General features: G+C 39.7%; 1 protein-coding gene across 1 annotated transcript in view; it reads left to right on the top strand.

Annotated features, from left to right (window-relative positions):
* Positions 1-27,914, top strand: part of ADAMTSL1 (ADAMTS like 1) — a gene marked incomplete at its 5' end in the record, with an annotated part of 206,713 nt that overhangs the window by 168,641 nt on the left and 10,158 nt on the right. Inside the window, 5 exons of the mRNA XM_082497983.1 lie at positions 58-185; positions 3,679-3,807; positions 10,836-11,015; positions 12,876-13,010; positions 27,295-27,495. Of these exons, the coding sequence (XP_082354109.1) occupies positions 58-185; positions 3,679-3,807; positions 10,836-11,015; positions 12,876-13,010; positions 27,295-27,495 (773 nt within the window). The remainder of the gene's footprint in view (positions 1-57; positions 186-3,678; positions 3,808-10,835; positions 11,016-12,875; positions 13,011-27,294; positions 27,496-27,914) is intronic.

The raw sequence follows: 27,914 nt of genomic DNA, 5'->3' as shown, positions 1-27,914 counted from the left end.
TGTTCATGCTTACACAAACTAAGAGACTATTGCATCTTTCTTTCTGCTTTACTTCAGGATACTACTTCAGCCTGATGACTCCTTGCAGATTCTAGCGCCTGTGGAAGCTGATGTGGGTTTCTATGCTTGCAATGCGTCCAATGCTCTGGGGTCTGACACTGTCTCCATTGCTGTCACTCTCGCAGGTAATAGTTCACTGTCTGTGATTGCAGGATGGTCCCTGCCACTTGTGTGAATCTGGACAGAAATCGATTGTGGGGGAACGGATGGCTGTGGATGCTGGTGGGCAGGGTGGGTCAACAGAGGTACACTGGTGAAAACACAGGGTGTGAACTCTGAAAAAGCCTAAGGCATAGGCCAACTTTCACAGAGAGTGCACGAGATTTGTGGATTTCTGCAAGAGGTCAATGCTTTTTCTCACTTGCTGCATCTGATATGTTCTCTCAAGACAGTGCTCATCCTGGTTATTCACAGCCTGTATGGGCAGTGCAGCCCAAACCTCCCAATTCATATGATTCATTTTAAACCTATTGCTGATCTCTTCAAGTCTAACAGACTGATTAAAGGACTTACTCAGATGTATGTTAGGCAAGCCTGAAAAATACCAGAGCTGAAGAGCTAGCCCCTTGCAGGATCAAGCCCTGTATCACATTCGATCCATTGTGGCACAAGCATGGCTGACACTTTTTCAATTGCTGGCAAATAGAGGTTCACAAAAAATGAACTTCTATTTTTATATTTCTCTAGTAACAGTTGAGTTCTAAAGCAGACTAAATATCCTTTGCTAGTTTAGATTTCCATTCTAAAGAAAACTCACCCAAATAAAAGCCATGGGAAATGGGAAGGAATGTGTTAATCCAGCTTCATTGGTAGGCAATGTTAGGAGGCTCACAACCACGTCAGAATTAGTAGAAGGACAGAGCAGCAAGCATAAATAAGAAGCTGTTGAGATGAAGGGACAGAATAGACAGCTAAGGACTGTGACAAGGCAGAGAGGTCTTAGAGAAGGAGGATCCTGTTTATCACAAAGGCAAAAGGAAACACATTAGGAATGCCAGAAAGCTTATTGATTTTTCAGACCTCTCCATTTCACTGCTCCAGAACCTGGAAGCATTTGGAGGCCTCCAACGCGCGGGCAGTGACCATCAGCTGCCAACGTATCCATGTGATTAGAGGAAGGGATAGCTGTTGATGAGTTTGAGTTTTTTACAGCAAACACAGAGAAAATTTCAGGTAAGAGGAGCATACAGAAAATCTAAGAATGTAGCAATGGCCAGCAGTGAAGCTCTGATGGTCATTAAATCAACTGAAAAGAGACCTTGTTTGTCCCTTAGAGGGAGAAAAGCTGAACCCCCCAGGGTGGAAAAGGAAGATCTGCCTCAGAGCTATCTATTACGTGTAGGCAAAAACAAAGAGACTGATCCTTTTTACACTACTGGAAATCAGGAATATCTTTGCTGAGTCCTGGGCAGCAGAGCAATGGCGCTGCTGCTAAGACACTATAGTGTTTTATAAGGAGCAACTCCACAGTAAACCTCTTGTGTTGCTGCAGCAAGAAGCTGAACATAAGGTTAAAAAATCGTCAGTCAAAACTGCTGTTTTGTCCATATTGCTCCAGTGAGTTTAAAAGCCATAGTCTTTGTACAACGTAATTTGTGGAGACAATTTTGCATGAAGCTATAGAAAAATAAAATAGCATTAGATACACATGTGGCACAGGGGGCTCTTAGCTTTTGGATTATAATTAATTATCAAGGCAACAGTTAACCTTTTTAGATGAATCAACATTCATGCATCTCAGACTCAGGCTGAATTCTGCTTAGGGACCGGTATACATTTCCATCTCACATCCAAGGCAAAGAGCTGAACATCTTATAAAATGAGGCCATAAATATCAAAATGAGATACTGAGCAGTTTTTGGAACAAAGCAACAATCTTTTTGGCGTAATGGAAGTACTTTCTTCATAAAAACTGGAAAGCTGAGACCATCTTTAGAGGGATCAGGCACGGGGCCGAAAGCTTATTTCATTGAATAATTTTCTGATTAGTTTAACACATGCATGGAAAAAAAGACAGTGGAATATGCTTCCATTTTTCTCAATGGTTTGCTGCTTGTTTATGGATTGAACAGCTAATACATTTTTAATCTTTTGATGAGATTGTGGAAACCAATCAGGAAAATAAAAGGCTGATGGATAGCTGAAGAATTTTTCATTCTTTTCTTTAGGTTTTGCCACAAAGCATCAAAACTTTTGGAGATATCTCAACAATAAAAAGCAATATTTTACTTTGCTATTCTCAGACATTAAAAGGACCAAAAGAAAAATTAAAAAAAAAAAAAACCAAACTGATATGACAGGACTTCCAGATGAAAGGCATCTTTTAAAAGCTCTGGAAATATAGCTATATGGAGGAATTTATAGTTAGGAGTGAATTAAAATTTCGTGACTCTCCATGAGCTCAGGTAAACCAAATTCTTTTTCTCACCTCCCTCTTTTCTTCCTTGGTCACCTCCAGATTAACACACGAATGAAGCCAGTAGTAGACATTAGCCTAAAACTGCAGCTTCTGGAGGCAAATGACAATATCTGAGTCTGTTTTGGATCTGACCATATATTTAAAGGGGAAAAAATTTGTTTATAGTTTTTTGCATAAAGATGAGTTTGAAACTGCAACACTAAGTCAAAAATGCCCAAGCCCCATATCATTTAAAGCGATTTTGTCATGTTCTGCCCCTCCTGCCAACATCCTGCCTGCAGAGCATTTTGGCTGGGACAAGGGACTGCCTTAAATCAACTCTATCAGCTCTGCCACTTCACTGCCCTCTCTCAGAGCTAAGTATCTCTGAACAGTTTTGTGTCACGTAGGCATGAATTTACAGTCCCCCTACAAAAGGAGTTGCATAAGAGTCCTCGAGCCCCCAATGGATGACTCCATAGCTAATCCTACATAGACAAGCACAACAGCAGGGGAACACCTTGACCCTCTCACTGGCTGTCACCAATGTTGGAAGCACACTGAAAACAATTTGAAAAGTTTGTTGCAGGCAAAGCAGGTATCTTTATAGAGAGAATGTTAATGAGTAACACTGTTACTACAGGCTTTAGATAAAGCAAAACAGATTATCTGACAGAAAGGAGCTTGTTTATGTCCCTCGTCTTCTTACGCTAGCAAACTTACTGGCTAAGGTGTGGTCTTCCCAATCCCAGTGTTTCCACTGTAGGTTAAAGAAAACATGATCAGTGTGTAGAAACAGCTTGCGTGTTGCTCTAAACTTCCTGCCCTGTTAATGTGCCTGTAGCCATCACTCAGGCTTCTTTTTCCTATGTTTAGCCGTTGGCAAAGGGTGGTATTTTGGTTGCAGTACCAGGCAAGCCTCTTGCTGCAGCTCCAATTGTACTGATGTTTATTGATTCAGCTGGTTCTCGTGTGCGTCCACGTGGTTTTAATGCTATTCTGCCTCTGCTCTAAGTATGCTTTTTCATTCTTCAAGACAGCTTTTCCCATGGAATTTGGTGACACTGTAATATTTAAAAGAGCAAGTGGCCTCATAATCCAGCATTTTCCCTTATCCACCTGTCCCATGTAGGTACTTCCACACAGACGGTCCCAGGCCATCTGTCCCATGCGAGTCCAATGTGCTTGGTCTGATAAACTGTGGTACTTCTTTTATACAGGAAAGCCACTGATAAAGGCATCAAGAGCTACTGTGATCAACACTGAATCGCCTGCTGTCACTGTTGATATTGGAAGCACAGTGAAAACAATCCAGAGAGCAAATGTTACCATTAGCTGCCAGGTCGCAGGTAAGAAATTACTTGGTCTCCTGTGCACTTCGCCTATAAATTTCTGTATGGTTCTTTGCTACATTGGTGTCTTCAGGTGCAGCTGGGTGAAACTGCAATGTTTTCCTAGGACTCAGGCAAACTTCATTGCTTTCATTAATTCTTAGCATAGAAATTGTCCTCCTTTTGTCAATACCAACAAGAAAAGTGTAATGGCTTAAGAAAATTGGTCTGGGACAATCTGACAAGCATCTTTGTTAGAGACACACAATATGATGTGTATACAACAAAACTGATATACATACCTACCTGTTGGTGTTTGATAAGAATATACAAGCATGGACTGACTCATTTCCTCATTGATGGGGTTTTCAAAGTCCTCTCCAGTTAGTTCCTTCTTTTCCTGCCAAACTCTGTGTTTTTTTCAAATTAAGGGCATTTTAGCACATTTTTATTCTGATTTTTCTTTTTTCATCTTGGGAATGCAGGAATTCAGAGGAATTCTGCTGAAACAGAGTTGTCCCTGAAATTGTTTTCCAGCCAGAGACTGAATGTCCCTCTGTCTCACTATGGCCATTTGCCTCTTTCCAATGGTGACCAAAAAAGGTTGACCTTCTCTGCATGTTGCAGTCCTATGGTTATTGGTGCAAATGGTGTTGGTATGGGGAGGAGGGGCGGGGGAAGAGAGAGAGATGGGAAATAGGTAAAGACCCAGGGCCATCCCTTTGATTCATTACGCTTTCATGCATAGTATGAGGGTGAATGGGAGGGGAAGAGATCACCTTATAAAACACACACTGAGCCATGCCGAGTGTTACACAAATACCTGCAGTGGAGAGTTGTATGAAGTCCTTTAGACCCTTGTTTTGCCTGTTTGTCCCTAGCAGCTACTTCAGATGGCTCTAAATAAGCACCTGCACTGCAAATATACAAATGTCCTGCCTTTTTTACACTTCCTGCTCACTTTTTAGTACTTAGTCGTTTTCAGTTTTCGTTCTTCAAGTGCTGGCAACCACACCCATATGCAAATTCTAAAGTAAAAAGAGTATTTGGCTCATTTCACTTTTTGGTCATCTGTCCTTTAGCAAAGTATGCACAATAGCCCTGCAAACACTAAGCTGGGATCCCAATTTATTAATTACTATAGGTGGGATTAATGAAAGAAAAATACAGTGTTGTTTTTCCTAGTGGTTCAAGCAGGAGTAAGTTCAGTAATCCTGTTACCCTCTCAACACAGGCACTAGACACTCCCTTGCAATCAGACTGATGTCCAGTGCCTTTTCAATGAAGAAGGATATGAAAGCTGTACCTTTTTTCCCCAGTCCCCTACATGGCACTGAAAGTGTGTGAAATATACTAAGTATTATATGAACATAAATTATTTTGGATTTCTCTCTCTGGGCTCTGTCAGCTGCATACATAGACAGTGATTGCTGATTTAATAAGTGCAGCCATTTCCCTTCAGTATAAAGACATCATGAACAGGACGTGGCTGAGCAAAGTTGCCATAGTTCTTTCGGCATCAGAAAACTAAATGAGGGGAGCACAGCATGGTCAGGAGCATAGATTCAGTGCCTCTTCGGAGAGGACAATCATCTCTAGCAATTTTATGAAGCCTACCTACTATGACATTGTATGTCCACAATGGAAACTTTTAGCAGTGTCACAGCAGGATCACTGTCTTCCCTCCCAGAAGAAGGCTTTTTGCTATCTAGTAGCATTACTGTGTATTGGATTCTTCTGCGATACAGAAGAAATTTGCTTAAATCATAATTTTCTTCATGTTTATCTTCTGCTACTGCCTCTGCAGAAAATGTCAACTATGTTTGACACCAGAGATTAATACTGTTGAAATTATGATAAAGTCATAAACCACAAGCTGTGATGTTACACAGGGAATAAGAGAGTGAGTAATGAGGGCAGAAATGTTTTATAGGTACTAGAATCCTATTTTCATACAAACAGTGTTAATAATTCAACAGCAATTTAAAAAAAGCTACATATGGGAAAAGATCCAGGAACAGCGTGATTTCTATCAGCTGTCTCACCTATGCCTGGAAAATATGCCATCTCATAAAATCTTTTAAAGAACATGACAATAAATACAATTTTCCATATAATGCAAGCACATTTTTTCTTTGCTTTAACATCAGGGTTGTGATTATTCAACCTTTAATATATTTGTAATAATTCTACTTAGAACAATTAATTCTAACAAGAAGAGTGACACACACTATTGCTTCAGTCAGCAAACGTGTCGTATCCTAGTTACTTCTTCAGAGTAGATGAACTTTACAGCTATGTAGTTTGCCAAAGTTGCCCAAGGCATTAACAATGAAATGGCCATCAAACCATAGTAAGTTAATGTGCAATGGTTAATGTGGTAACATCTGATAATAAAAAAGAGATTAGAGTGTGAGAATGAAGTGAGCATAATTAGAAAGCAAACTAACATATCCAGAAATTATGTGGAGACTTATCTAGATGAAAAACCTCTTCGCAGAGGTTACTAAAGCTATAGTCTTTTTCCTTTTAGTACTCTCCCTCTAGTCATTTCAGGATGCCCTGAGCCAGCACAGCAACTGAGAGTTGTTCCAGATCAGAATTTGGTGCCTATTAATCTTGTTATTATAAGCTGTGTTGCCTTAACTGTGCTGTATAGTCTGTAGTATAGGACCATGCACTGTAGTATAGGGCCATGCATGTATTGGATCTTGATGTCTTGGCTCATGTAGGGACATATCTTTACTGAGAGTCATCAGGACAGCAGAATAAATATTTGTAAGAAAAATATTAAGTATGAGGATCAGTTATGACATTTTCTAAAGCTGCTCTTGCTGTCAAGGGACAGAAATATACACTTGCTGCTGACAGGTGTTGATAAGCCTGGAGAAGGTTTCTTAAAAATGAGAGATAATGAAAGAGAACATTACCAGAGCCTAGGGAGTAATTTTATATTGCTCTTTAATGTCTAATGAAAGGCATAAGCACTGTCAAAATCTGTGTTCTGAGCTGAAATCTATAGATATAAGCTGTAAGACAAAGGAGAACAAAATCCTGGATGCATTAGAGTTTAATTGGCCCCTGATATGAAGTATGTCAGGATGAAATTCTAATTTGGTTATACCACAAAGATGGTGTTGTGGTTTTGTTCAAGCTTGAAAATCAGCTTTATTTCACTTGACATACTTTGCTACTTCACCATCGAGGTGAAAGAATATTTTTAAACATAGTTAGGTGATTGTGGTCATTCCTAGGAGTATCGGGAGTCTTGCAGATGTCTGTGACTTCCAGCTGGAGGATTTTCTCCAAGCTTCAGAAAGCCAGCAGCATTTCTGGTGTGGGCAATTTGATTGCTGTGGGCAATTTTACTTCCAAATGGGGTGTGGGAGCAATTTGGATCACACCAGTATCCCTAGGAAGCTTTCTGTTGACTTCAGCACTTAAGTTGTACAGATGTTCATTTGGATAGCAGAAGCCTTAATGAGTCTGGCCCAAGCTGTTATTGAAAATACAGTTGGACATGAAAGGAAGAACCAGATTTAAAAATATAGTTCTTAGGGTGTTTCTCCATGCTATCCTTCAGTCCATAAGACTTTTAACAGAGGCACCTGACTGCAAAGTGTCATGTATCATTAGTCACTGTTGAGTCAGAACAGGTTTAGAAGATTGACTTAAAATATGTTACCATCCTGCCCTCTCTCAGATGTGTCAGCTTGCATCTTTTTCAACTCTCCTAAACATTCCTTTCCTCTGTATTTCATCTGTATGGTGGATACTGTATTTTTCTAGTTCTTATCTTGCTTTATGACCCATATTTTTTCATTAACTACACCAGATTCTGACATGTAAGTCACTGTTTCAAGAATATTGTGGCATTGGAAACAAGTCACCACTGCTAGATCCTTGTACTGCTGTGCTTCCTTTCCCCAGAAGCTCCTGGTTTAGCAAAATTATCTTGATTGGCATGCACAGTTCTGCTTGCTACATATCCCAGGTAACCTTTTTGTGCTGGATACATGCAGTGATGGAGGGGAAAGCTGAAGAAGAATAGGCTTGGGTAGCTATTCACCACTTAAAGTCTTGCCTGCCCAGCAAAGTGAGTTTTGCTTCCAGCTGGCACCTCTCAGACTTTCAGTCTCGGCGATTGTTTCTGCAAGGCAAATACACTCAGCCCTCTGTCATTCACCCTTACCCAACGAAACTGATTGAAATGCTCTTGCTACCCCTTGTGGCAATGCTGTGTAATGATGTGTTTGCTCATCCCTGTGCTGGCTGCCTCCTATTCCTGCCTTGATATGTGTTGCTAGAGGTGGAAGCACAAAGGAAAATGAAGCTGCTGCTCACTGACATATACTGCTTATCTTCCCTAAACCAAACTGTAGGAACAGCTGTACAGGTTAGTTTAAAACAATCTCCTGGTAATGTGGAAACTTCACATTAAGATAGAGGAAGAACAAACTTTGTAGAGTAGCAGTCAGAAAAAGGGTTTTGTAGAGCTGCTGGATGTTTTGTAGGTACAGTGCAACTTTCCTAGACTCAACAGTAGTACCTCAACAGGAAGGGGTCTTGCTTTTAACCCCTTGTTGCTTCTGTTAGTGAAGCGTATACAAGAAGAATCTGTCTTTCTGGGCTAGGATTAGCTGAGCAGCTGTCTACAAGAAGCAAACTAGTTTAGTCCTTCTCTCTGTGTTTATTTGTTTGTTTGTTTGTTTTGAGTCATTGTCCCTTTCCCTTCTTCTTTACCCTTCTCAACACTCCTCATCCCTTCCTTTTCTCCCACTATTTGTGCTTATCTTCCTTTATTTTTAAGAAAAGCTTGATCTACACAATTTTAGTCTTCAAAACAAAGAAAGAACATGAGCCCTTGTTAGAATTGGAGACAGCTGTATAATTTTATAATTTTATAATCTTGTGACTGTTTACTTCTGCGGTACATTTCTTGATATTTCCATGCCTAAGTTTGGCAATAGCCATAATGTGAAAACCTGTGCACTGTAAGCAGCTGAGACTACAAGAGAGAGTGGATCATCCCTTCACTAGGGTCGCAGTGGGAGGACAAGAGCTGGGATGTGAGTGCTTTTCCATTTCAGGGACTCCAGAACTGAAAGAGTTTCCATTTTCTCTCCTTTGGTCTTCAGAGCTCAACTCTCAAACTTACTTCCCCCGCAATGGAAACACAATAAACACGCAGGCTTGAATAAACTCAAGGGTTGGGGTTGTTTGCTATCCAGCAGTTGTCTGAGCTCCCCTGAGGACTCTGACTGGATGCTCTGGAAAAAATCAGAGTGAGGTTTTAAGTGGTGGTCGGCCCACCCATGCCACATATGTCAAAGAGTAGCAGCCAGATGGAAAGCTGTGCACAGGTCCTATCCCAGCAGGGGGTTCAGAAACAGGCCAACAGCCCATCCTTTTAAAAAAGCTGAATTGTAGCAACACAAACAAGGGTAAGCCTTTGGAAAATAGCATCGCAGACAAGAATGATTCGTTCTCTGGGTGTGCCATGAAGGGTCCAGATTAGCATATGCTATTTATGCTCAGACAAAGGTGAGAAGAACCCTGCAGTCTTTTACAGCCTGCTTCCTGCTACTTTCCAAATGTAGATGAGACTCTGCCCTTACAGGGCTTCAGCTTTCCTTCCTGGCTGCCAAGCTCACACATACTCATCCCAGATGTTTTGGCAAAGTCACCAAGTGACTCTGGGAGAGGTGGGGAAAAGGCCACAATGCTTTGATGTGGATAAATAGGAAAAATCTCCCTTTCCCACTTGCATCTGCACATGCTTAGCGAGGCACCTGCAATCGGGTGGTCAGTATGAATACAGACAAATGTGTAGTCATGCTCAATGAGCATAGCCTGAGTGAGGTATTTCTGATGCCAGGACCACAGAATTGATGAACGGAGCGGGTTTTGTTTTTTCACATGAAGACAAAACCAGAAAGGTACAGGCAATGGGCAGAGGAACATGTTGGTGTGATATAAGGCAAGGAAGGATTTAGGTGGGCAGCAGATACTTAAGAATAACTACCTGTGTGCATGTCCTTAATCTACAATAGACACAAGGAAGCTGCATGTTCATGTGTAAGAGAGGGTACCCATACAGAGGGTGCTGCAAATGGGAGAGCATGCACTCCAGCAGTTACTAGGATTAGTGATGTGCTATTCCTTACAGCCATGGGTCCACAGAGTATCATTTCCTCCCAGGCACAGCTCCATAGGTCTATCCCATCTATAGAGTATTGCAATACCGTTTCACATAAACCAATTGTTTAGCAGCCAGTAACACTAAGTTACCTGATCTGGTGTGCATTTAAATCAAGGTAGAAACCCCTATGCCCAGGACTCCCTATGTACTACCTACTGCAAGAACAGAGGTCTTGCCATCAGAACCCAGTCCTGCAAGAGGGTACCCAACAGTGATAGCTGGACCTCAGATCCAAGCACACGAAAGGTGGCAATTCTTCTTATAGTGGGTTATGAATCTGTAACAGTCTGTTGTCTGAAGGTGACACCAGTGAAACTGGTTTTCTGAAGATGTAAATGCTAATTGTTTGCAAAATTTCAAAAATGAAGATTGGATGAATTAATAGAAGAGAAATCTATGGAGGGCTCCTAACTGCACAGGAACTACTTCTGGTTCAGAAAGTTCCTGAGCTCAGACTAGTGGGGGGCTGGGAGAGTAACCAGCTTATGGCTTCTTCCAGAGGCAGGATGCTAGGCTAGATTAAGCTTTGTTCTGATGCAATAGAGGCTTGTTATTAAGAGTGATGAGTTCAGAGTTCACTTGTACAATTCTGGGACACTAAAAGGGAAGACTTCAATTCTGTTTTAACTCTTCTGTTCCATCTCAGAGGGATGTAAGAAACATAAAGGCAGGCAATGTGAAAGAGTTGACTAAACATGTCTGAACTGCAAAAAATGTCACTTGGAAGTCATATTAAAGATTTGTTTTAATTATTCTATCTTAACAGTTTTGTCTGTAGGAACCGTAACACAGTTTAGCAACAACTATATCTTACTTGTGCTATGTTTTGTCAATGTTTTTCCAGGTGTCCCTGAAGCTGAAGTTACTTGGTTTAAGAACAAGGTCAAGCTGTCCTCTGCTCACCATCTGCATGATGGGTTGCTGTTAATTGCAAATGTTTCTCTGTCAGATCAGGGGTTGTACTCCTGCAAGGCAGCCAATCTTCGTGGGGAGGTAACTGAAAGCTCCCAGCTGTTGATTCTTGGTAAGTCCAGGGTATTTTGCACTTGCAGCAATTGTAACTTGGCTGCTGGCACATCTAGCTTGCAGAACTAATCAGAGGATGTGGAAAGAGGGAATGGCATACAGGAGGTCCTGTTCTAAAAAAAGAATCAGTCTGCATTTGTTCTCTGGGCAGCATCGCCTGAAACAAGGTCGTGGTAAAAGATGGATAAGGAGAAAGGATAAACTGCGCCTCCCAGTCCTGAGATACTTGGTTTCACTCTTTCAGACTTACTAGCTAAGAAAAGCATGTATTAACCATTTCTTAAAGTGGCTCTCTTGAAATGAGAATGATGCCACTTTTTCCCTGTGAAGTGCTCTGCCTCTGCTGAGCAGCCTTTTTGTACGTGGCTGTGTGATACTAAACTGTTTTCACATCCAACAGGTGCATAAACCCAGTGTGCTTTTAAAAATCACTTCCCAAGTTCAGTGAAGGGTGAAGTTTACTTTTTCTTGGGTTTCTAAACAACAGAAAGTAAGCCCAGCTGAGTGACTTGAAAAGACAATGTCAGCTATGAAGTATGGGTGGAAGAGTTACCTGGTGGTAACTGGATGTGTGGGAAAAGGGTTTCCTTTCCTAATAACTCATCTTGTATCATTTCTCCATGCCTGGCAGAGGAATGATCCAGCCAGACTTCATAAGTGCTTCTGTACATTTGATAGTGAAGTGTCAAATTTTGAAACCTAGTCCCTGTTATTGGTGCAACAGCATTAAAGTATCCATTACAGCTCTCATCTTTCATGACTAGGGTGAGCACAGGTCCATGGATGATGCAGCTTCCAGAGGAATTTTTAAAGCGAGATTTCTCAGTTTCACAGGCAACACTAAGCCCCCTTTACAGATGTTCACATGATTTCCCTGTGAATCCAAACTGGTTCTAGAAACTCAGTCTAAAAAAATCTGGAAGAAAAAAAAATGAGCTGTGTTTCAGCCTATAAATAAAATCTCCCACATGACCTTTAAATCTTTTTCTGATCTTTATAAATGGCATAGTTTTTAAAGATGGAAATAAAGATGGAAAGTTACTGTGAGTTATTCAAGCTGTTTATAATTTTAGGCAAATCACATTTTTAGTTCCTTGATGGAAAGAAACGGTTCAAGCATCCGTGACTTGTACTTCGGGTGCTGAATATGATCAGCAATAGAAAACTTTCTTAGTGCGTGCCATGATCTAATTGAAAGGGGATGAAGCCACCATTCACTTAAATCACATATCCCATCATTTCCATGACAAACAGAATTGGGAATGGTATGCAACACAATCGATTTTTAAAATAACCATTATTGTTAGTAGAGAACTAAATCCTGCAGTCCTCACCATAGATTGATCCTCCTGAGCTCTGAAATCTTAGTCCTTTGGAGCTCTGCCTAAGTATACCACAGGATTTGGCAGGGTTAGAACCATATTTAATCAGGGCTTTATCCAGGTTGTAGCAGACATTAAAAAGTTTTCCACTGACTGCCATGGACACTTGATTCGGCTTCTATGCTGTATAAATTTGCTCTTTCAACCAAGCTACTGTATCTCTTGATACCATGTACCTTCGTCACATATGAAGAGGGTGAACCAGAATGTCATGGTAGCCTTCAGACAGAATTTCTTTTATTTTGTGGTCATACTGATCCAAATGTTAGTTTAATAATTTCTCTAGTGCCTTACCTAACATGAGGCAAAGCATGCCTTTAGTAGTTGCCCAAAGTTCCTTAGACTGCCCTTCTGAAATTATAATGTTGCAACACAGCAAATAATGCAGCAATAGCTGGTGGTGGGTTTTTTAATGTCCTTGAGATGTTTTCTGCTATAGTGTTGCTCATCACTTCAGTCTCCCAATCTGTTACCAGAGCCTCCACGGCCTCTTCCTTACCTAGAAGACTTGACAGCCATGCTTTCCAGTGCTGGGACCAGCACTCATTCAGTGCTGACCTCTCCTTCAGGAACAAAAATGACTGTCAGTCCAGGGAGTTCTGCTTTCATAGGTAAGTCAAGTGCTGTAAGATTTTTTTTAAGATTAAAAAGTGTTTAGAGTTTGGAATACAGTTACACATCCAGTTATGGATGGAGCACTGGGACAAAAGACATCAAATTGACAGAGCATTGGCAGTCATAATCACTGCCAAATTGTTCTCAGAACTCAGTAATTCATTTGAAAAAAAACAAACAAACAAAAAAAAAAAAAAAACCAAAAAACCAAGGTCCTCTTACTGTAATGCCCCAAAGCTGCATGCAGAATAAGGGCTCCATTGTGCCACACTTTACAACACCCTGTAAGAAGTAGTCCCCACTCTGAGGGGCTGGCGATCTCATTCAATGCAAGCCATGGCTAACTGGTGTGCCAGTTGATCTAAAAGAAGGGGTGATTGTGGTTCTGTTTCTTTCTCTTCTGCATTTGTGTACCAGTCTTTTCATACGTCTGCTATTCATATGGTATATCCTTCTTCTTCAGAGCCTTTTCTAGAGTTTTGCCTATCCCTCTAGACATGTTTTTCTCTTGCAAGGTCTCTGTTTCATTCTGTTAATTTTATTCCTCTTTATTATATCACACAACCAATGTCTGCACAAAGCCCAATTAAATGCTTTTCTTCTTTTCATCCTTTTCTGCCTTGCATGTATCTTTCTCCTCTTTACCCTGCGAGTTCTGTTATACACTGTAAACTCCTTTCAGATCTGTGGCCGTGATTTGTTTGCAAAGAAACTCATCCTTTTCTAAAGTTCAGGGTATGTTTATTTTAAAATTTCGTTTCTCACGCTGATCTTGAGCCTCTACTAACTCTCAGGCTCAGATAGGCAAAAAGCTTCTCTAATGGTATTGTTACTACCTTCCAAAACATTCTTTGCTTACATTTAGTAGCAATTTTAAGATTTTATTTTCACAGTGGAGGCTTTCTGTTTATGTTTTTAGTTTTGTACAGTTTACTTTTCCCCAGTGCTGACGTCTGCATACATTTGCAATGGCTTTTAGCGTGCAGCTCTGGATCACATTTCTGCTTGCACAAAAACTGCACTGAAATAGTCCTTGGTGGGAGGAATATCTGAAGGTATTTATTGGCATTGAATAAATCATTTTTAGTGTGGTTTTATTATACTCACTGTTGTAAGACTGGGTCACACTCCTGTTTCATCCATTTCCTCTCAGGTTTCCAAAAAGACATCTTTAGTAGTTGTAGGGATTTTTTATTTTTTGAAAGCAGTGATTGAACCACAAAGGGTGTTCTGCATTGCCTATATATAACCACCTCTAAATTAAAGTCATTTTGCCATGTTGCTCTGTACCCTGCCATTCCACTTCAGCGGCATCTGAATCTTAATAGCAAAATAGCAAACCAGTTTCATTCTTGAGTAATTCCCTCAACTTCACTGAAGTTTACTGACTTGAATTTGAAGCCTGTGTTATTAAAACCTAAGGAAACCTCCTGAGATATTTTTTTTTCTAATAAAAAATCAGCATGGAATGCACTATCCAATCGATTAGAAAGTCCAGTGTGCTGCATCATGTCATATCACTGAAACAAATACACAATGCATTCAGCTTGCGAGTGTGTTACTTAAATATGTTGTCTGTAGTTGTACCAAAGAATTTGGATTCATCCAGTATGAGAATACCCATTACTGAAAAAAAAAAAAAAGAAAGAACTCATCTCACAGATATTTCTTTTAATTAACATCTAGTTTACTCTGTACACTAGTGTCAGTATGGATTACAATCAAAGACTCTATATTTACTCCCAAATTTAGTCTTCTCACAGTCTTCCAGTGCAGTGGCTAAGCTTATCATGGGCTACTGTGATACCTTCATAATCAAACTTTGCTTGAAATTTTGCTACGTGGGAAAGAAAATCTGCATATGTTTCTAAGCACTAGCTGTAAACACAGATTTGGGAACAACTTGGGACCTTGTAAACCTGTGACCCGTATCTGTGTCCTGTGTCCACAACATCCCCTACAAGCTGCCCACTAATTCTTTCTATTCTGTGATCCAGCCAATTTAATTTATTTCTTTTAGGTCTTTCATCATTGATTATGTTGAGGTCTTTGCTCTGCATGCTCTGGATGCCGCATATGAGAACTTTAGGCATATAAATTACTATGTGTAGGGTCCTTTGTCTGTGCTACTGCTGACAGGCACCAGCATGTCTTGGGACTCAGTTGTTTGGAAATTTAAGGATATGAGGATTTGCTGAGTAGAGAAGGAAAATAGGACATCTGCAAAGGAACAGAGTGAAGTGTGAAGAAGTAAGCTTCGGGGAAATTTTATATTTTAATGGAGTTAAAAGATACAAAAGGTGAAAAATTATTTTAGAAACCTGGATAAATTCAGGTGTGGGTTTGCTAGGGGTTAAGAAAAATGGGAATCAAAACTTCTTTAAACACTGGTTCCTTGAAAAAAAAATATTAGCACAGCAACAGAAGATTAAAGTTGCAAATGATAACTTGTTTGGAAATTAACAACTGTATAAAATATAACAACAATTAACAAGCTGAGCTGAAAGGAGAGAATGGGAGCCTCCAGATGATATGCACTTTCTTTTACAAAGTGGAATTGTGCAATGCTTCCACTGTCATTTCAACCATTTGGAATGATGAACTTGCTCTCTGAAGTCTGCTGCTATGGGTTTCTTCTGCATAAATTTCAGGGGGGTTGCAGAAGGGAAAGGACAGAGCCCTAACACAAATATCTGGTTTGTAGGTCTTCCTTCTCATTGTTAAGGGCCATTCAGCAGTCATTTGTATGCCTTCGCTATAAAAGTAGAAGAAAAGATCTGTTAAAGACCCATGCACTGCCAAATGGAGTCAGCAACCCCCCCCATTAAGATCTAACATTAAATACCTTTCTGCATGAATTTACAGGAACATTCTAGTCATATGTAGTCATATTTTACTTCTAAAGGACTGAGACTTCAGTTAGCTTTCTAGGCCCAACTCATCTCCCGGTTAGAGAGCATGATGTCGATAGTGGCTTACACAGATTGATGCTTATCCTGCTCCTTCGCAACTGTTGGAAGTATGTGTAGAATACTGCAGTCCTCCTCGGCCCTCGCATTCCTTGGCAGGTTGTGTAGTAGACACTTCTGTGTTATCTGCAGATCACACATCTGAAGGACTGGACTGCCCCCAAAGCTAGAGCACCCACGACCTTGGGAATATTCCTGGGTTTTACAGTAGCACAAACAGACAATCAGTGACCAGCAACAGACTGCCACGCACTTTCTGATGTCCTTGGTTCATGGCAGGCACAAAAGAAGACTTTATATCACACAAAACATAGAACATGTAGTAAACTTCTGAAGTGACAGCAATTTATATTTCTTGGGAAAGCTTTCACATTAGATCTTAATATTATTAGAGTTTCTGTCTTTGAGACTTTTCAATTTTGAATACAGTTTTCCTGAATGTTGTTAATGAAAGTACTATAAACAACTCTGCCCTTTTCCTCATAAAGGAATTCCTTTGTTTGTCACCTGATAGGAACTTTTGGTTTTGAACAATGTTCATGACCATTTGACTTCTATAAGCCTTGATTACTTTGTGGAATTATGTTTTTTAATTAAAGGAACATCCTAAGTTCATGTATTTTCAGTCAAGTTTCATTATCTATGCCACCAGTATCACTGTTTGGTTTTTTTACAGAACTCCCTGGACATATTTACATTGGTCTTGAGCTTTGTAACTGTTAATTTTGGCAAAATTGAAGTTGTAGGAGCTGGTGTTTCTGAATTCTAACACTCCTGCAGAAAAGGCTTTGGATCTATCAAGAATACTTGTTTTCATTTGGGTTCAAGCTTGTTTCCTGTATTTGAAGACATTTCAGTGAGAAAGTCTGAGTCTCTTACAAATCCTGGTGGGGATTCACTACAGTTTCCCAAATTTATTGTAACCTTAATGGAAACTTCAGCAGACTTGTCAAAAGATACAAAATATGATGTAAAAATGTCTCCTTATCTTAGCACAAAATAATACTGTATTTATTGCAGTTAAGTTGCATAGTGTAAGCTGAAGCTTTAATGACTTTGACTTATCTATGTGAATTATATTTAAGTGAGGATTCTTGCAGGAACATTGGAAGATAGGTCAGAAGTGAATACTTCTAGGAATATAGAAGTGTAGGAGTACCTATAAAATGTCACAGTGAAGGAAAAAAGGTTGAAGGAGAATGTACTTTGACTGCTTTTAACAGAACAGTGTTTCTCGGCATCTGTTGCTTTGTTCAAATATTTTGTTGCAGATAAGCTCTTTGAGCTACCCAGAAAATGTCTGTGAACACATTTAATAATTTTTTCCCCAAAGCTTCAGGTTCACGTCCCACATGTTTTTTCAGAAATCTTCATCATGTGTGATGATTTCTGAAAACATAACGTGTACTCGAGGATGTGCATATTGAAGAAAGAGGTATTGCCACATTGAACATTGTAGATAATTAAATAAAGGTCTTGGACTGCATTTATGAGGCAGCCAAGGGAAGGGACAGCAGGGTCATGAATTTAAAGAGAAATGGGACCATAAACAGTTAAGATAGCTAGGATCTGAAAAGAATAGAAAATTTAGCTCTTACTTGGTACAGTGCAAGACCTAAGCAACATCTTAAAAAAGAGAAGACATCCAAGAAAACTTAAATATTGAGATAATGGTAGCTAGGCTATCTGTTGTGTACAGCTGCAATGTATATTTTTAAGGCTCTCTGTATCCTGAGTGTCTACATTTTGCAGAAAAAAAAAAAAAAACAGCAAATTTTTTTGATCAAAACAGGAAACGGAAGAGGAGTTTTTATTTTTTGGATGAAATGAACACAATGCAAATCCTGGAGCATAATGGTTATTCTAGGGAATCTGAAGATATGAGTGAAACTGGGAAAAAGTCTAGGCAATTATTTGGGATCTAGTTCCCATTCCCTTTTATCTCTCAAACTACATCTTCTCCCGTTTGTTCATTGGGAACCTGCTGTCGTCCCCAGCTTAGGACACCTATCCAGTTTTGTGCGTTTAGAAAAAAGACCCCATTTATAGGAGATACTGAAAATAACTGTAAAGTTAGATGATAAAGTGTACTTTTTTATGACCAGAAAGTGCAAAAGTGTAAAAACAGGAAATACCGCTGCTCCATACTTATTGTGTTTTCCCTGATGACTTCCATATCAAATTTACTCACTTCACAAATCAGAACACGATATTACTAACTTCCAGCATGGCAAACACAGTCCTAGAAAGCAGAATTTTTCTGGTTTTATACATTATCCCAAATGACCACAGAGTTATAGCATAGCTGCCAATTTCACTGCTGGTTCAGAAGATGAAGAGCTGGACTACAAATTCCTGTTCTGCAAACACCTATGCTGTATATCAATGCAGCTGGTTTTAAAAAAAAAAGTAATAACAAAAACCTTACAGGCAAAAGATGCAGTGGATTCCCCTTATCAAAGCCAGTATTTACTTCTCATTTTTCTTTTACTGGCAATAGTATATCCTCCTCATTTTGTAGTAGAGTCACTTAGATGCCCAGAAGAGGCCCCAGAAAGCAGAATGGAAAAGTATAATTATGGCAGCCACCTTCCTTGCAATGGCCAGCCTTTTGAGTATGAATAAATTACTTATTCTGAAAGGGCCAACTGCATTAGAGCCAAGGCCTGAAGTTCAAGACGCTTTTCAGTCTTTCTGGTTTTTTCAGAGGGGAACACTTCAAGTCTGTGGCTAGTATTTGCCTATCTGCAGATTTAAGGGTTATCTAGATGTGGCACTAAACAGAAAAACTAACTATAACTTTTTGAATGTTCTGGGGCACGTTGTAGTGAGTCAAATGATGTGCTGCTGACTACTTTAGGAGAAGAAACAGACCATATAGATAGACTGAAGCCGTGGTCAGGACCAAACTCTTTCAGCAGAGCCAGAGAAGCTAGTGCTGCAATTGCTTGCTATGTATTTTGATTTTGAGCCATAACATCTGTAAACATAAAACTAACACATGTTCAAAATCAGTGTGAAAAGCAACAAATGATCCAGGTGAACACAACTGATCTCACCAGTACTACAAATCTCTTGCAATGTTTGGTGATATACTCAAGATCAAGAGTATATCTTCTTGAAACACAATAAATTTTCCTTTATTCCCTTTTGTCCTTCCCCTCTAAACCACGAGCCTTCTCTAAATTTTCCTAGGTTTGGGGAATTAGTGCTGCCTTAAAATTGGAAGCAGAAATACAAAATACAAAATCATTTACAATCTGCTCAGAGTCAGCAAAGAGGAAACTCATGAGTAATTATGATTAAACCAATGTCTGTGCTCCCCTTAGGAAAAAAACAGTTGCAGAAGTTGTGCAGGAGGAGTCAAATAAAATGATGACTATCCGAGAAGTTATTTTGCACAACATCATTTTTTCCTCCTCACTCTCTGTAGTAAATCGGACATCAAAGTATTTCTAATGCCAAAGGATATTTTCTCAGCAACTTTATTTTGCACTAGTAATACTTCCACTGTGGTGAGGATAAAGCACCAAGTGCATTAATGTCCGATTAATTGTGTTATTCATTCCCTTCCATTTTTGCCTCAGTGAAAATTCTGCCTTGTCACGCTATTTATGAGAATTCCCATGTAAGTGACATTTCTATAAAGATGAGAATTAAAATTAATATCAAGAGTATGCCATTGTCATTGCAATTAATTCCCCTATCAATCACATTGATTGCATTCTCAATATTGTATCAAGTTCATACAGTATTGCAGTATCCTCATTCTACATCAAGTGACACCACAGCATTTCATCGAAATGTGTGTCTTTTCATTTGCATAGGCATACTGGGTACATTTCTGGGCATACAGTATGTGATGATACCTCTGCTTGGTCGAGCATTTAGACTGCACTGATATAGCGTTTGTTTTTCAAGCAGTCAGACACTAGTCCTGCTGCTGCCAAGCTCTAAAAGTAGAGTCAAAAGAGCAAGGTCCTCAAGGCAGTCTGCTGCCTTGGGTTTTTTACCTGCCTGCTGTTTGGTGCCATGAATGAGCTAATCTGAGAACTGCTGTAGATCAGTGGTCCAAAATGCTGCCACATAAAATGGTATCACTGGCCTCTGGGGCAACGTCTGTGTTATTTTGATTTTGTGGTAAGGGCTGCAGCCCTTGAACTTGTGTCTCTAAGCTTTTCCCAGATCACTGGCCTAGATTCTGTTCTAATATAGATGTAAATGATGCAGAGCTCCACTGAGGCAAGTTCTGGTGAAAAACTAGGGGTATCAAACTTGCCATGGGTGTCCCAGTCTGGAGACCTGTCGTTCTGCCAGCTCCTTTGCATAAAAGATATTTTAGCCTCTTGCACAGCTTAAGCTTTACTCCATGTGGATTCTCAAAACCTCTCCCAAACAACTAAAGCACTTTGTTAATAGGACAGAAGTTACAGCCTCTCTGGAGCAAGCAGCACTGGCTTTCCTGCACCTTTCCGCCCTCCACCTCCCCTGCTCTGTGTTTGTTATTTTCCTTGCTCCATAGGAAGTTTCCAGAGCTGCTGATGTCTCAGGATGTAGCAAGTTTATACCTTAAGTAATACGGAAAGGCGTCTACAGCAGCACTGACATTTGCAATTGGGCTGGGAATAGCTCTTGCTCTGTCTTTTGCTGAACTCCTTGTGCTGAACAGTTGTTCAGTGCTTGCTCCATGCGCCTCCTTTGAGTGTTATTTGTCCTCCATAAATGCACTTGTACAGTTAACCTGGAGTTGTAGCGATGATGGAGAAGTGTATACAGAAGGGTACTCCTTTTCTGTCTTTGTCACGCACTGAATAAACCCATCAAAGTTAGCTCAGGAGGTCATTTCAGCACGCTATATCCTTTATCGTAGCCTCTGGTTTCATGATTTGCCATTGGTGATTGTTTTCAGCCCAATCCTTATTAATAGAAGATTCTCAGCGTGTAGGATTCCCATTGTCAGAGTCATTTTTAGAAAACAGTATTACTAACAGAGCTTGAAAATTCCCTTGCTTTTTTAGTGGGCCCACCATGTGGCTGTATATTTGGGAACATTTTTTACAGCCTCTCAGGGGCAAGGAATGGGCCTAACTCAATTTTTGTTGAACACGGTGTAAATTTACAATGCTATGTAAATGATATCTAGTAACAACAACATGTGTGGCATTGGGTAGCCAGTTTAGGTGCTTTGAGAACTGTTTAAAAACCATGCTGTACGTTTAGTATAATAAGCTTCAAGTGCTCCTTTGGAGCCTTAAATAGTTATTTAAAATACCTTCTTTTTTTTTTTTTTTAATACTACTGTCATCAGCTGAATTGGCCTATTTCAAAAATTCCTAAAAACATAGCTTTCCTTGTCTAGCATAAATTTATGTTCATTTGACATCCTTTAAACTATTAAATGTAAAGGTTATACTTACATTAACATTAATTCATTCTTTGGGGGATTTTCAGGATCACATTGCCTTTTATAAGTTTTATTTCATTCAGTGTATGAAAGCACTGAGAAGTAATTTGCATAACACCCTGAGTTAGGTGTCTGTTTAAAATTACACTTTGTACTATTTTGAAAAATCTTTCCCCATAAGACAAACTATAAAGACTTGTCTCTTAGTTTTGCCATTTCAGCAAAATGGGTTTTACATAAACATGACTTTCAGGTATGATCTTACCTGCCTTCATTTGGTTTGATAGCATTTCAAAAAGCTGAATACATCCTGTCAATTTTTCTTCCTTATGTTATATAGAGGGTGGAATTGAATTTAAATCCATTTTAGGTTTAACATGCATTTCTCATTTCAGTCACCTAAGGAGAAAATCAAGTATGACAGGAAACTGGGGAATTATTTCTCTGTGCCCGATTGAACTCAACTACATAGTGTGAACACAGTAGTACAGTATGAACTACAACATAGTAGTTCAGCACCAAGCTTGTATCTATTCAGATTGATCTGTGGCTTCTCCAAATTCTGTTCCAAGCATTTTGTTCTTCATTTCATCCTTAATCTTGTTTCTCTTATGAAAGTATACTTTAACTCATTGAATGTAGAGATTACAGTGGAAATACTGTCAGGTTTCAGATCCTATAGATGTGTTATATTTATCGCTTTAACACAGAGTATTGTGGTCTCCCACACTGTTCTGTCAGAGTTCAGTAAAATATGTACAGAATCACAGAATTATTTTTTTAGCTTGCTTTATTTCAGTTTTAATATACTTCATAATTCTGCTGCCAAATCCCTTCTTTCCTCCTTTGCCAAGCGTTTCAGGTAGTAGTCAGCAATCATCTTTCCTCTCCCAATTTTATGTTTGGATAGGTATGTCTGTGAGGCAGGGGCATAGGCCTTCTGGTTCATAAGTCTAGCTGAAGTTTTCTGTGAACTTTCCATGCTAGATTTGTTGTACTTTGTGATGCTCTGAAATGTGCAGTCCCTAACAAATTGGGATGATTACTTTTTTTCAAACTCAGACTTTTTTTTTTGTTGATTCAAAGTATTTTGAACTAATGCGGCACAAACATTTGCCTATTTTGCAAGGAGTGATCACCGATGAATAGCAAGGCTGTAAAACTACACTTTAAGGTACAAGCATGCAGCTGAACATTAATACCAGTGCATCCAAACTGCATACCACGGTGTGTGGTTTCTATCCAGGCTATGGGACCCAGACCTATCTCTTAAATAGGAAATCGTTTCCAAAGATGCAAGTCTTGGCCTGAGACTAAGAAGGCAAGAGTTTGATTTCCAGCTTCACTGCTGGCACGTGGCTTGGCATCAGGTAAGACAGCATGCACCTTCTTATGCCATGGTTAGCTGCCGGGAGAGTGGAAAAGGTGAGCTTACCTCCTGCGGCACAGCAGCTTCGGGGCTGCAGTTGGAAAGCTCAGTATTTTGTTGAGCTCAGACTGTAGAACTATTTTGTTTAAAGAAATCTCAAAGAAACCGCCTCGTCTTGACCTGAAGTCTTCACTCAGATTCAACCTTTAATAAATATTAGACATATTGCCTGGGATTAATCAGCAGGTCAATAGTAAATTAGAGAGCTATTTGTTAGAAAGATATGAATGCATGACAATAATCTGTAATTTAAGAATAGATATCTTTTTTAAATGCAATGCTGTATTTTTTTTTTACTGGTATTACAAACTGTATTTAGTACTTGCAAAATTTGTTGGACATTTTCACCATTGCTTCCCATACAGTTCTACTGATTTAAGGTACCAGGCCACGAAGGAAACCAATCCTAAAGTCAACAGCCTTAGCACTTGTTTTTTTCTGTCATTCAAGTCTGCAAGTGAAAGAGTGATGCATGCTTCATATTTTGTTCTCTTAGCATTAGCACAGTAGCCCAGAGTCTTTCTGCAGCTACAGTCATACAGAAAGTGTTGGAGAGGTATACGGGAGCTGAATTTGGCCTGCACTGTGCTTTTATTCTTTCCTCTCAAGAAATTATTAGAATTGTTGTGAAACATTGGTCTTCCTTTTCCAAATACCCCCTTGTTACCCTTAAAATATTAACATTTTCCCTATGGAAATATGTAATTTGTATTAGATTTCTGTTTGTAACTCCAGCTTTTGCACATCCGTGACTCATCCTGGCTTTGAATGAAGTCAGAATCACAGTAGACTTTGCAAGGGAGGACGAAGGCAGTATTTTCTTTCTCTAATTAAGGACTGAAGGAGAAGGGTCCTCTCATGCCAGAGCTTTCACTGCTCAGAAACAGTCAGAAAAAAATGTTCCCTCCTTGCCTTCCCAAGGGTTCTGATGCACTAAAGCTCTGCTGTCTGGAAACAAAACCAGTTTTTCCTTCTCACGCGTTATAGTTACAGGTGTTGAGCTTTGGAAGGATAAAGCAATGTCCACAGGGATGGGAGAAATAGAGAATACGTGTTGGTAATCTGCATTAAATGGTATTAAAATTATTCTTGGGAGATGAGAAGGGGATATTAATGGAATATGGTTTTTTCATTGTACTCTGGTTCTCACTTAATATGCATAAAACATTATCCCACAGTTTATGCATCCATACACGTGGGAAACAAATAAGAAATGTCACTTGTGAAATGTGATTGATGCTTGTTCTGCATACACAAATGAGGAGTATCCATTACACAAGTCTCATAAGTGTTAGAAAAGATTTATTTTAAAATGTTAAAAAAAGTAATAATTACTCACTGGTAGAACATACCTAGGGAATAGCGTTTGGGGTTTCCCCCTCATATTATTGACTATGGGCTGTTCCTTTACTCTAATGTTTTATATATACATTTTGGAAGAAGAAATTATATGTAAGGCAAGTAAAATAGTCAGTACTCGGAATAATACATTATTTTGCCTGACAATAAAATTTTTAAAGAAAAATGGGCACAAACTAGGACCATTTGCACACTGAAGTCAATTTCAGTTCCTCTGTGTTCAACATCAAACTGACCTTTATGCTTTCCTCATTTATCCTGTGCAGACTGTTTGTAAATGCAAACAGTAAAACCCACCTCACAGCATGTCTTTGTCAGTTGTTACAGCTACATGATGACCTGTGGAAATCCATGCAATTATCTTAAAGGACAAGCAAACTATAAAAAATTAGAATACTGTAGGCAAAAGTTGTACAGTCACTTACTGTTAAGTTTGTCAATTTCCTGTATATTCCATTGTTTTCCGTTGGTTTTAACTTAGGCAGCCTTAAACCTGTGAGGCTGAAATCTTTCATGGCACTTATTTACTTGAGAATGAGTATCTTGGAAATTGGATGAGTTGTCTTCCAGCACAACGGTAGGAAAAAACATCTCAGTACTCAGGACAAAGGGAATAATGTAAAGTGAAGCATAGCAGGAATCCATAGAGAGCTTACAAAAATAGGAAAAAGAACTGAGCAGCAAAGCAAGCTCTGTCTTTGTGGTCAGGACTTGAGTGTTGGGGAGAGAACAAGCAAGGCCAAAACTGCATTGGACCTTGTTGAAGAATTAAACAAAAAGCAAAGACTTTTTAACCTTATAACTAAGAGTGGAAAAAAGGAAGAGGGGAGACCCCTGTGAGCAGTGTGCACTCTCTCATTCTGCCATTTTTTCCCCTTTTTTCCTTCTTTTTTAATATTTAGCTGCATTAACTAGTTCTTTGCCAGTGAAACATTGTTGTTGCAACTGCAGAGCCTACTGTGTGCGTCACTTGCGTTCTGCTGGGGAGCCCTGGCTCTCTGTAGTACCTGTTTCACACAGAGTGGACCAGCCCTGATGGGCAGCTTTATCCAGCCCTTGCCTTTCCCCACCATGGATGCCAGCAAGGCTTGCCAGCAGCAGGGGACACAGCAAAGACCCATGTAGTCACTGCGCCAGTGAGAGGCCCAGTATTTATCCTCCCAAGTGGCAGATGGGATCTCCCCAGTGCCTGGATCTGCTTCTCAGCATGAAAGTGGCTGGGACGTGCCACAGGTCACCACTGGCTTTTTCCATCTTTTATGAGGTCTACTTTGTATAGGCAAGAAAGCTTCAATTCTCAGAGGCAAGGAAGCATCTTCTGCCATAGGAATAGGGCAATTGGAGGTATGACTAGCAGCAAAAGGCAGACACGTAAAGATGACAGTAGTCCAGTCCCCAGTGTTAGTTTAGGGGTGTGACCAAATTCAAAAGCAGCTCAGCAAGGGTTCCTAAACAAAGTAATGTACTCCTAAAGTCTCAAGGATTGGGTCTCGACAATGGCTGTCAAGACCAAAATGGTATTTTTTATTCTTGCAGTGCTAGGCACCTCAGTAAGGTGTAGGTAAATTCTTAAGGAGAAAATGCGTATTTAAATAAAACCTTGATTGCAGCAACTATAAGTCATCTTGTCTCTCTCGTACTTGGTCAGTATATGTTAGCTGAAGATTTCCTCAGGTGGACAGACAAGAATGAAAGGAAGAACAGTAACAAAAATGTCATGTTGTGGTGTCTATTCATTGTGTATTGCAGATACAAAGGTATCATATTCACAGTCTTACTTGTCTCAGTGAATAGTAAATACTAGTCAAATTACATGGAGATAACAATCAAGAAATATCAGCTGATGGAATTATCCCTTAATCTTAGAACAGTCTTCCATCTTTCAGTATTTAAAATTTGTACTTTTCCTTTTCTTATCCAGTTCCTTTTGAACAGTGCTAGTGTGAATATTCATGTATATATGTTATGTTTGTTTATATAGTGCGCTGCTTTCTGGGGGGATTTTGGATACAATAAAATCATTCATTATCCACATATGCTAATATAAACAGAACTGTATAAACCTGCAGTATAACAAAATAGCGATCAGCATAGATTGCATTCATAGTGACTTAGCCAGACCTGTCGTGTGTCAGTGAGATGCATGGAAATGCAGGACTAGCCTAAGCCATAAGTAGTCCAAGTAATGTACGCAATCCCTTGAGCATGGCTTTTCTGGCTCCCCATCCCTGCAATTGGTGTGGATGGGTTGCCCCACAGAAATTGCCTAGTTCTTTCTTTTTCCCCCGGAAATATGTAAGGCAACTTAGCTGTCTTTCCCAGGATATGCAGGTCTCACAAATCTTCTGCAATTCATCCTGAAACTGGCGAAGTGTACTGCTGGTATGAAGATCACAGGAAATAGTACCTTCCCAATACTCTCCCTTAGCTCAACAAGCAAAGAACTCATTGAATGTCGGCTGTGATGATGATCCATAGGCATACCCGTACAGTGCTTCAGAACAGCATGTGTTTTTCAGTTCCTGGTTTTGGTTGGTTGTTGCTTGGAGAATTGCCCATTGCTGTGACAAAAATTGCTAAAGGCTCAATTGTACCTCTCTGTTTTTTCACTAGTTATTTGTGTAACAAAAATTTTGTGTAACAAAAACTTCTGATTTTTAACATAAAAAAGTTAAGATAAAAAAAATTAATATAAAAAAAGAGGAAGGTGGCCCTGTGGTTTAAATAGGAAGTTTAGAGACCAAGTTCTGTTTGTATTGCTCATTCAAGCATACTCCTTGAGCTTATGCTAGGTCTGTAACCTCCCTATCCCACTTTTCTCAATACAAAAATGAGCATGATCCAAAATAATTGAAACCTTAGACAGCTTGATGTAAATATTTCCAAACTGATCTAAGATTTTCCTTTGGTGGATTAGCTGGATTTTGGATCTTTTTTTTTTTTTTTTTCAGTTGATGAGAAGTTATTCATGACCACAGTATTCCTATTTTTTATTATGAGTAAACAAAGAGAAAATGGGATGGAATTGACTTTTTCCCATAATTTTGACCACTTCAAATCATGTAATTTTGCAGCAAGTTCAGCACTCAGCAGGTTTCTTTCACATCCCTGTTTTTCAGGTTGTGCTGTGGATGGTCATCCAACCCCAAACATCACCTGGCTTTACTCTGGCGAGCCTCTCAGTCTGCGGCATCGCCTTCTGGCAGCGGGCCGTATTCTTCAGATACTCAACGTCAGTGATGCTCCTGATGGTGAATTCAGCTGCCTTGCTCAGAACGAGGCTGGCTCGCTCACACAAAAAACATCCCTAGCTATACAAGGTAACTTTCCAGTTTCAGTCCTGCTGCCCTGTGAAGCTGTTCCCATGGACTTCCCTGCACTGCCTTTCTCATCCTGGATTTCTCCTCTCTGAAGCCAGGACTGACATGCACAGCAGGAAATAGATGTTTTGATGTTTTACGGCCATGGATATAGATTTTCAGGACTACCAAGTACCTTGCAATGTCTCAGGTTTTACTTTACCAAAGTGACACCTGATATTTCTGGCCTGTTGAGCCTAAACCACACCTTACTGATTCAAGCTATACTTACGCTTGTTGAGTCTGGATAATTTTCTTGTCCAGAAGTTCAAGACAGAAGTGTCACACTTTGAACCACTAGAATTAGAATGCCCCCTGTTAACCTGCTAAAGTCAGTGTTTCACAGTCTCTTCGTGCTTGAAAACCCTTCACTTGTAAAA

This window comes from Vanellus vanellus (assembly GCF_965231255.1).
Source record: "Vanellus vanellus genome assembly, chromosome: Z".
NCBI lineage: Eukaryota > Metazoa > Chordata > Aves > Charadriiformes > Charadriidae > Vanellus > Vanellus vanellus.
The sequence above is the reverse complement of the archived record's forward strand: the minus strand, read 5'-3'. Positions and strand labels throughout refer to the sequence as shown.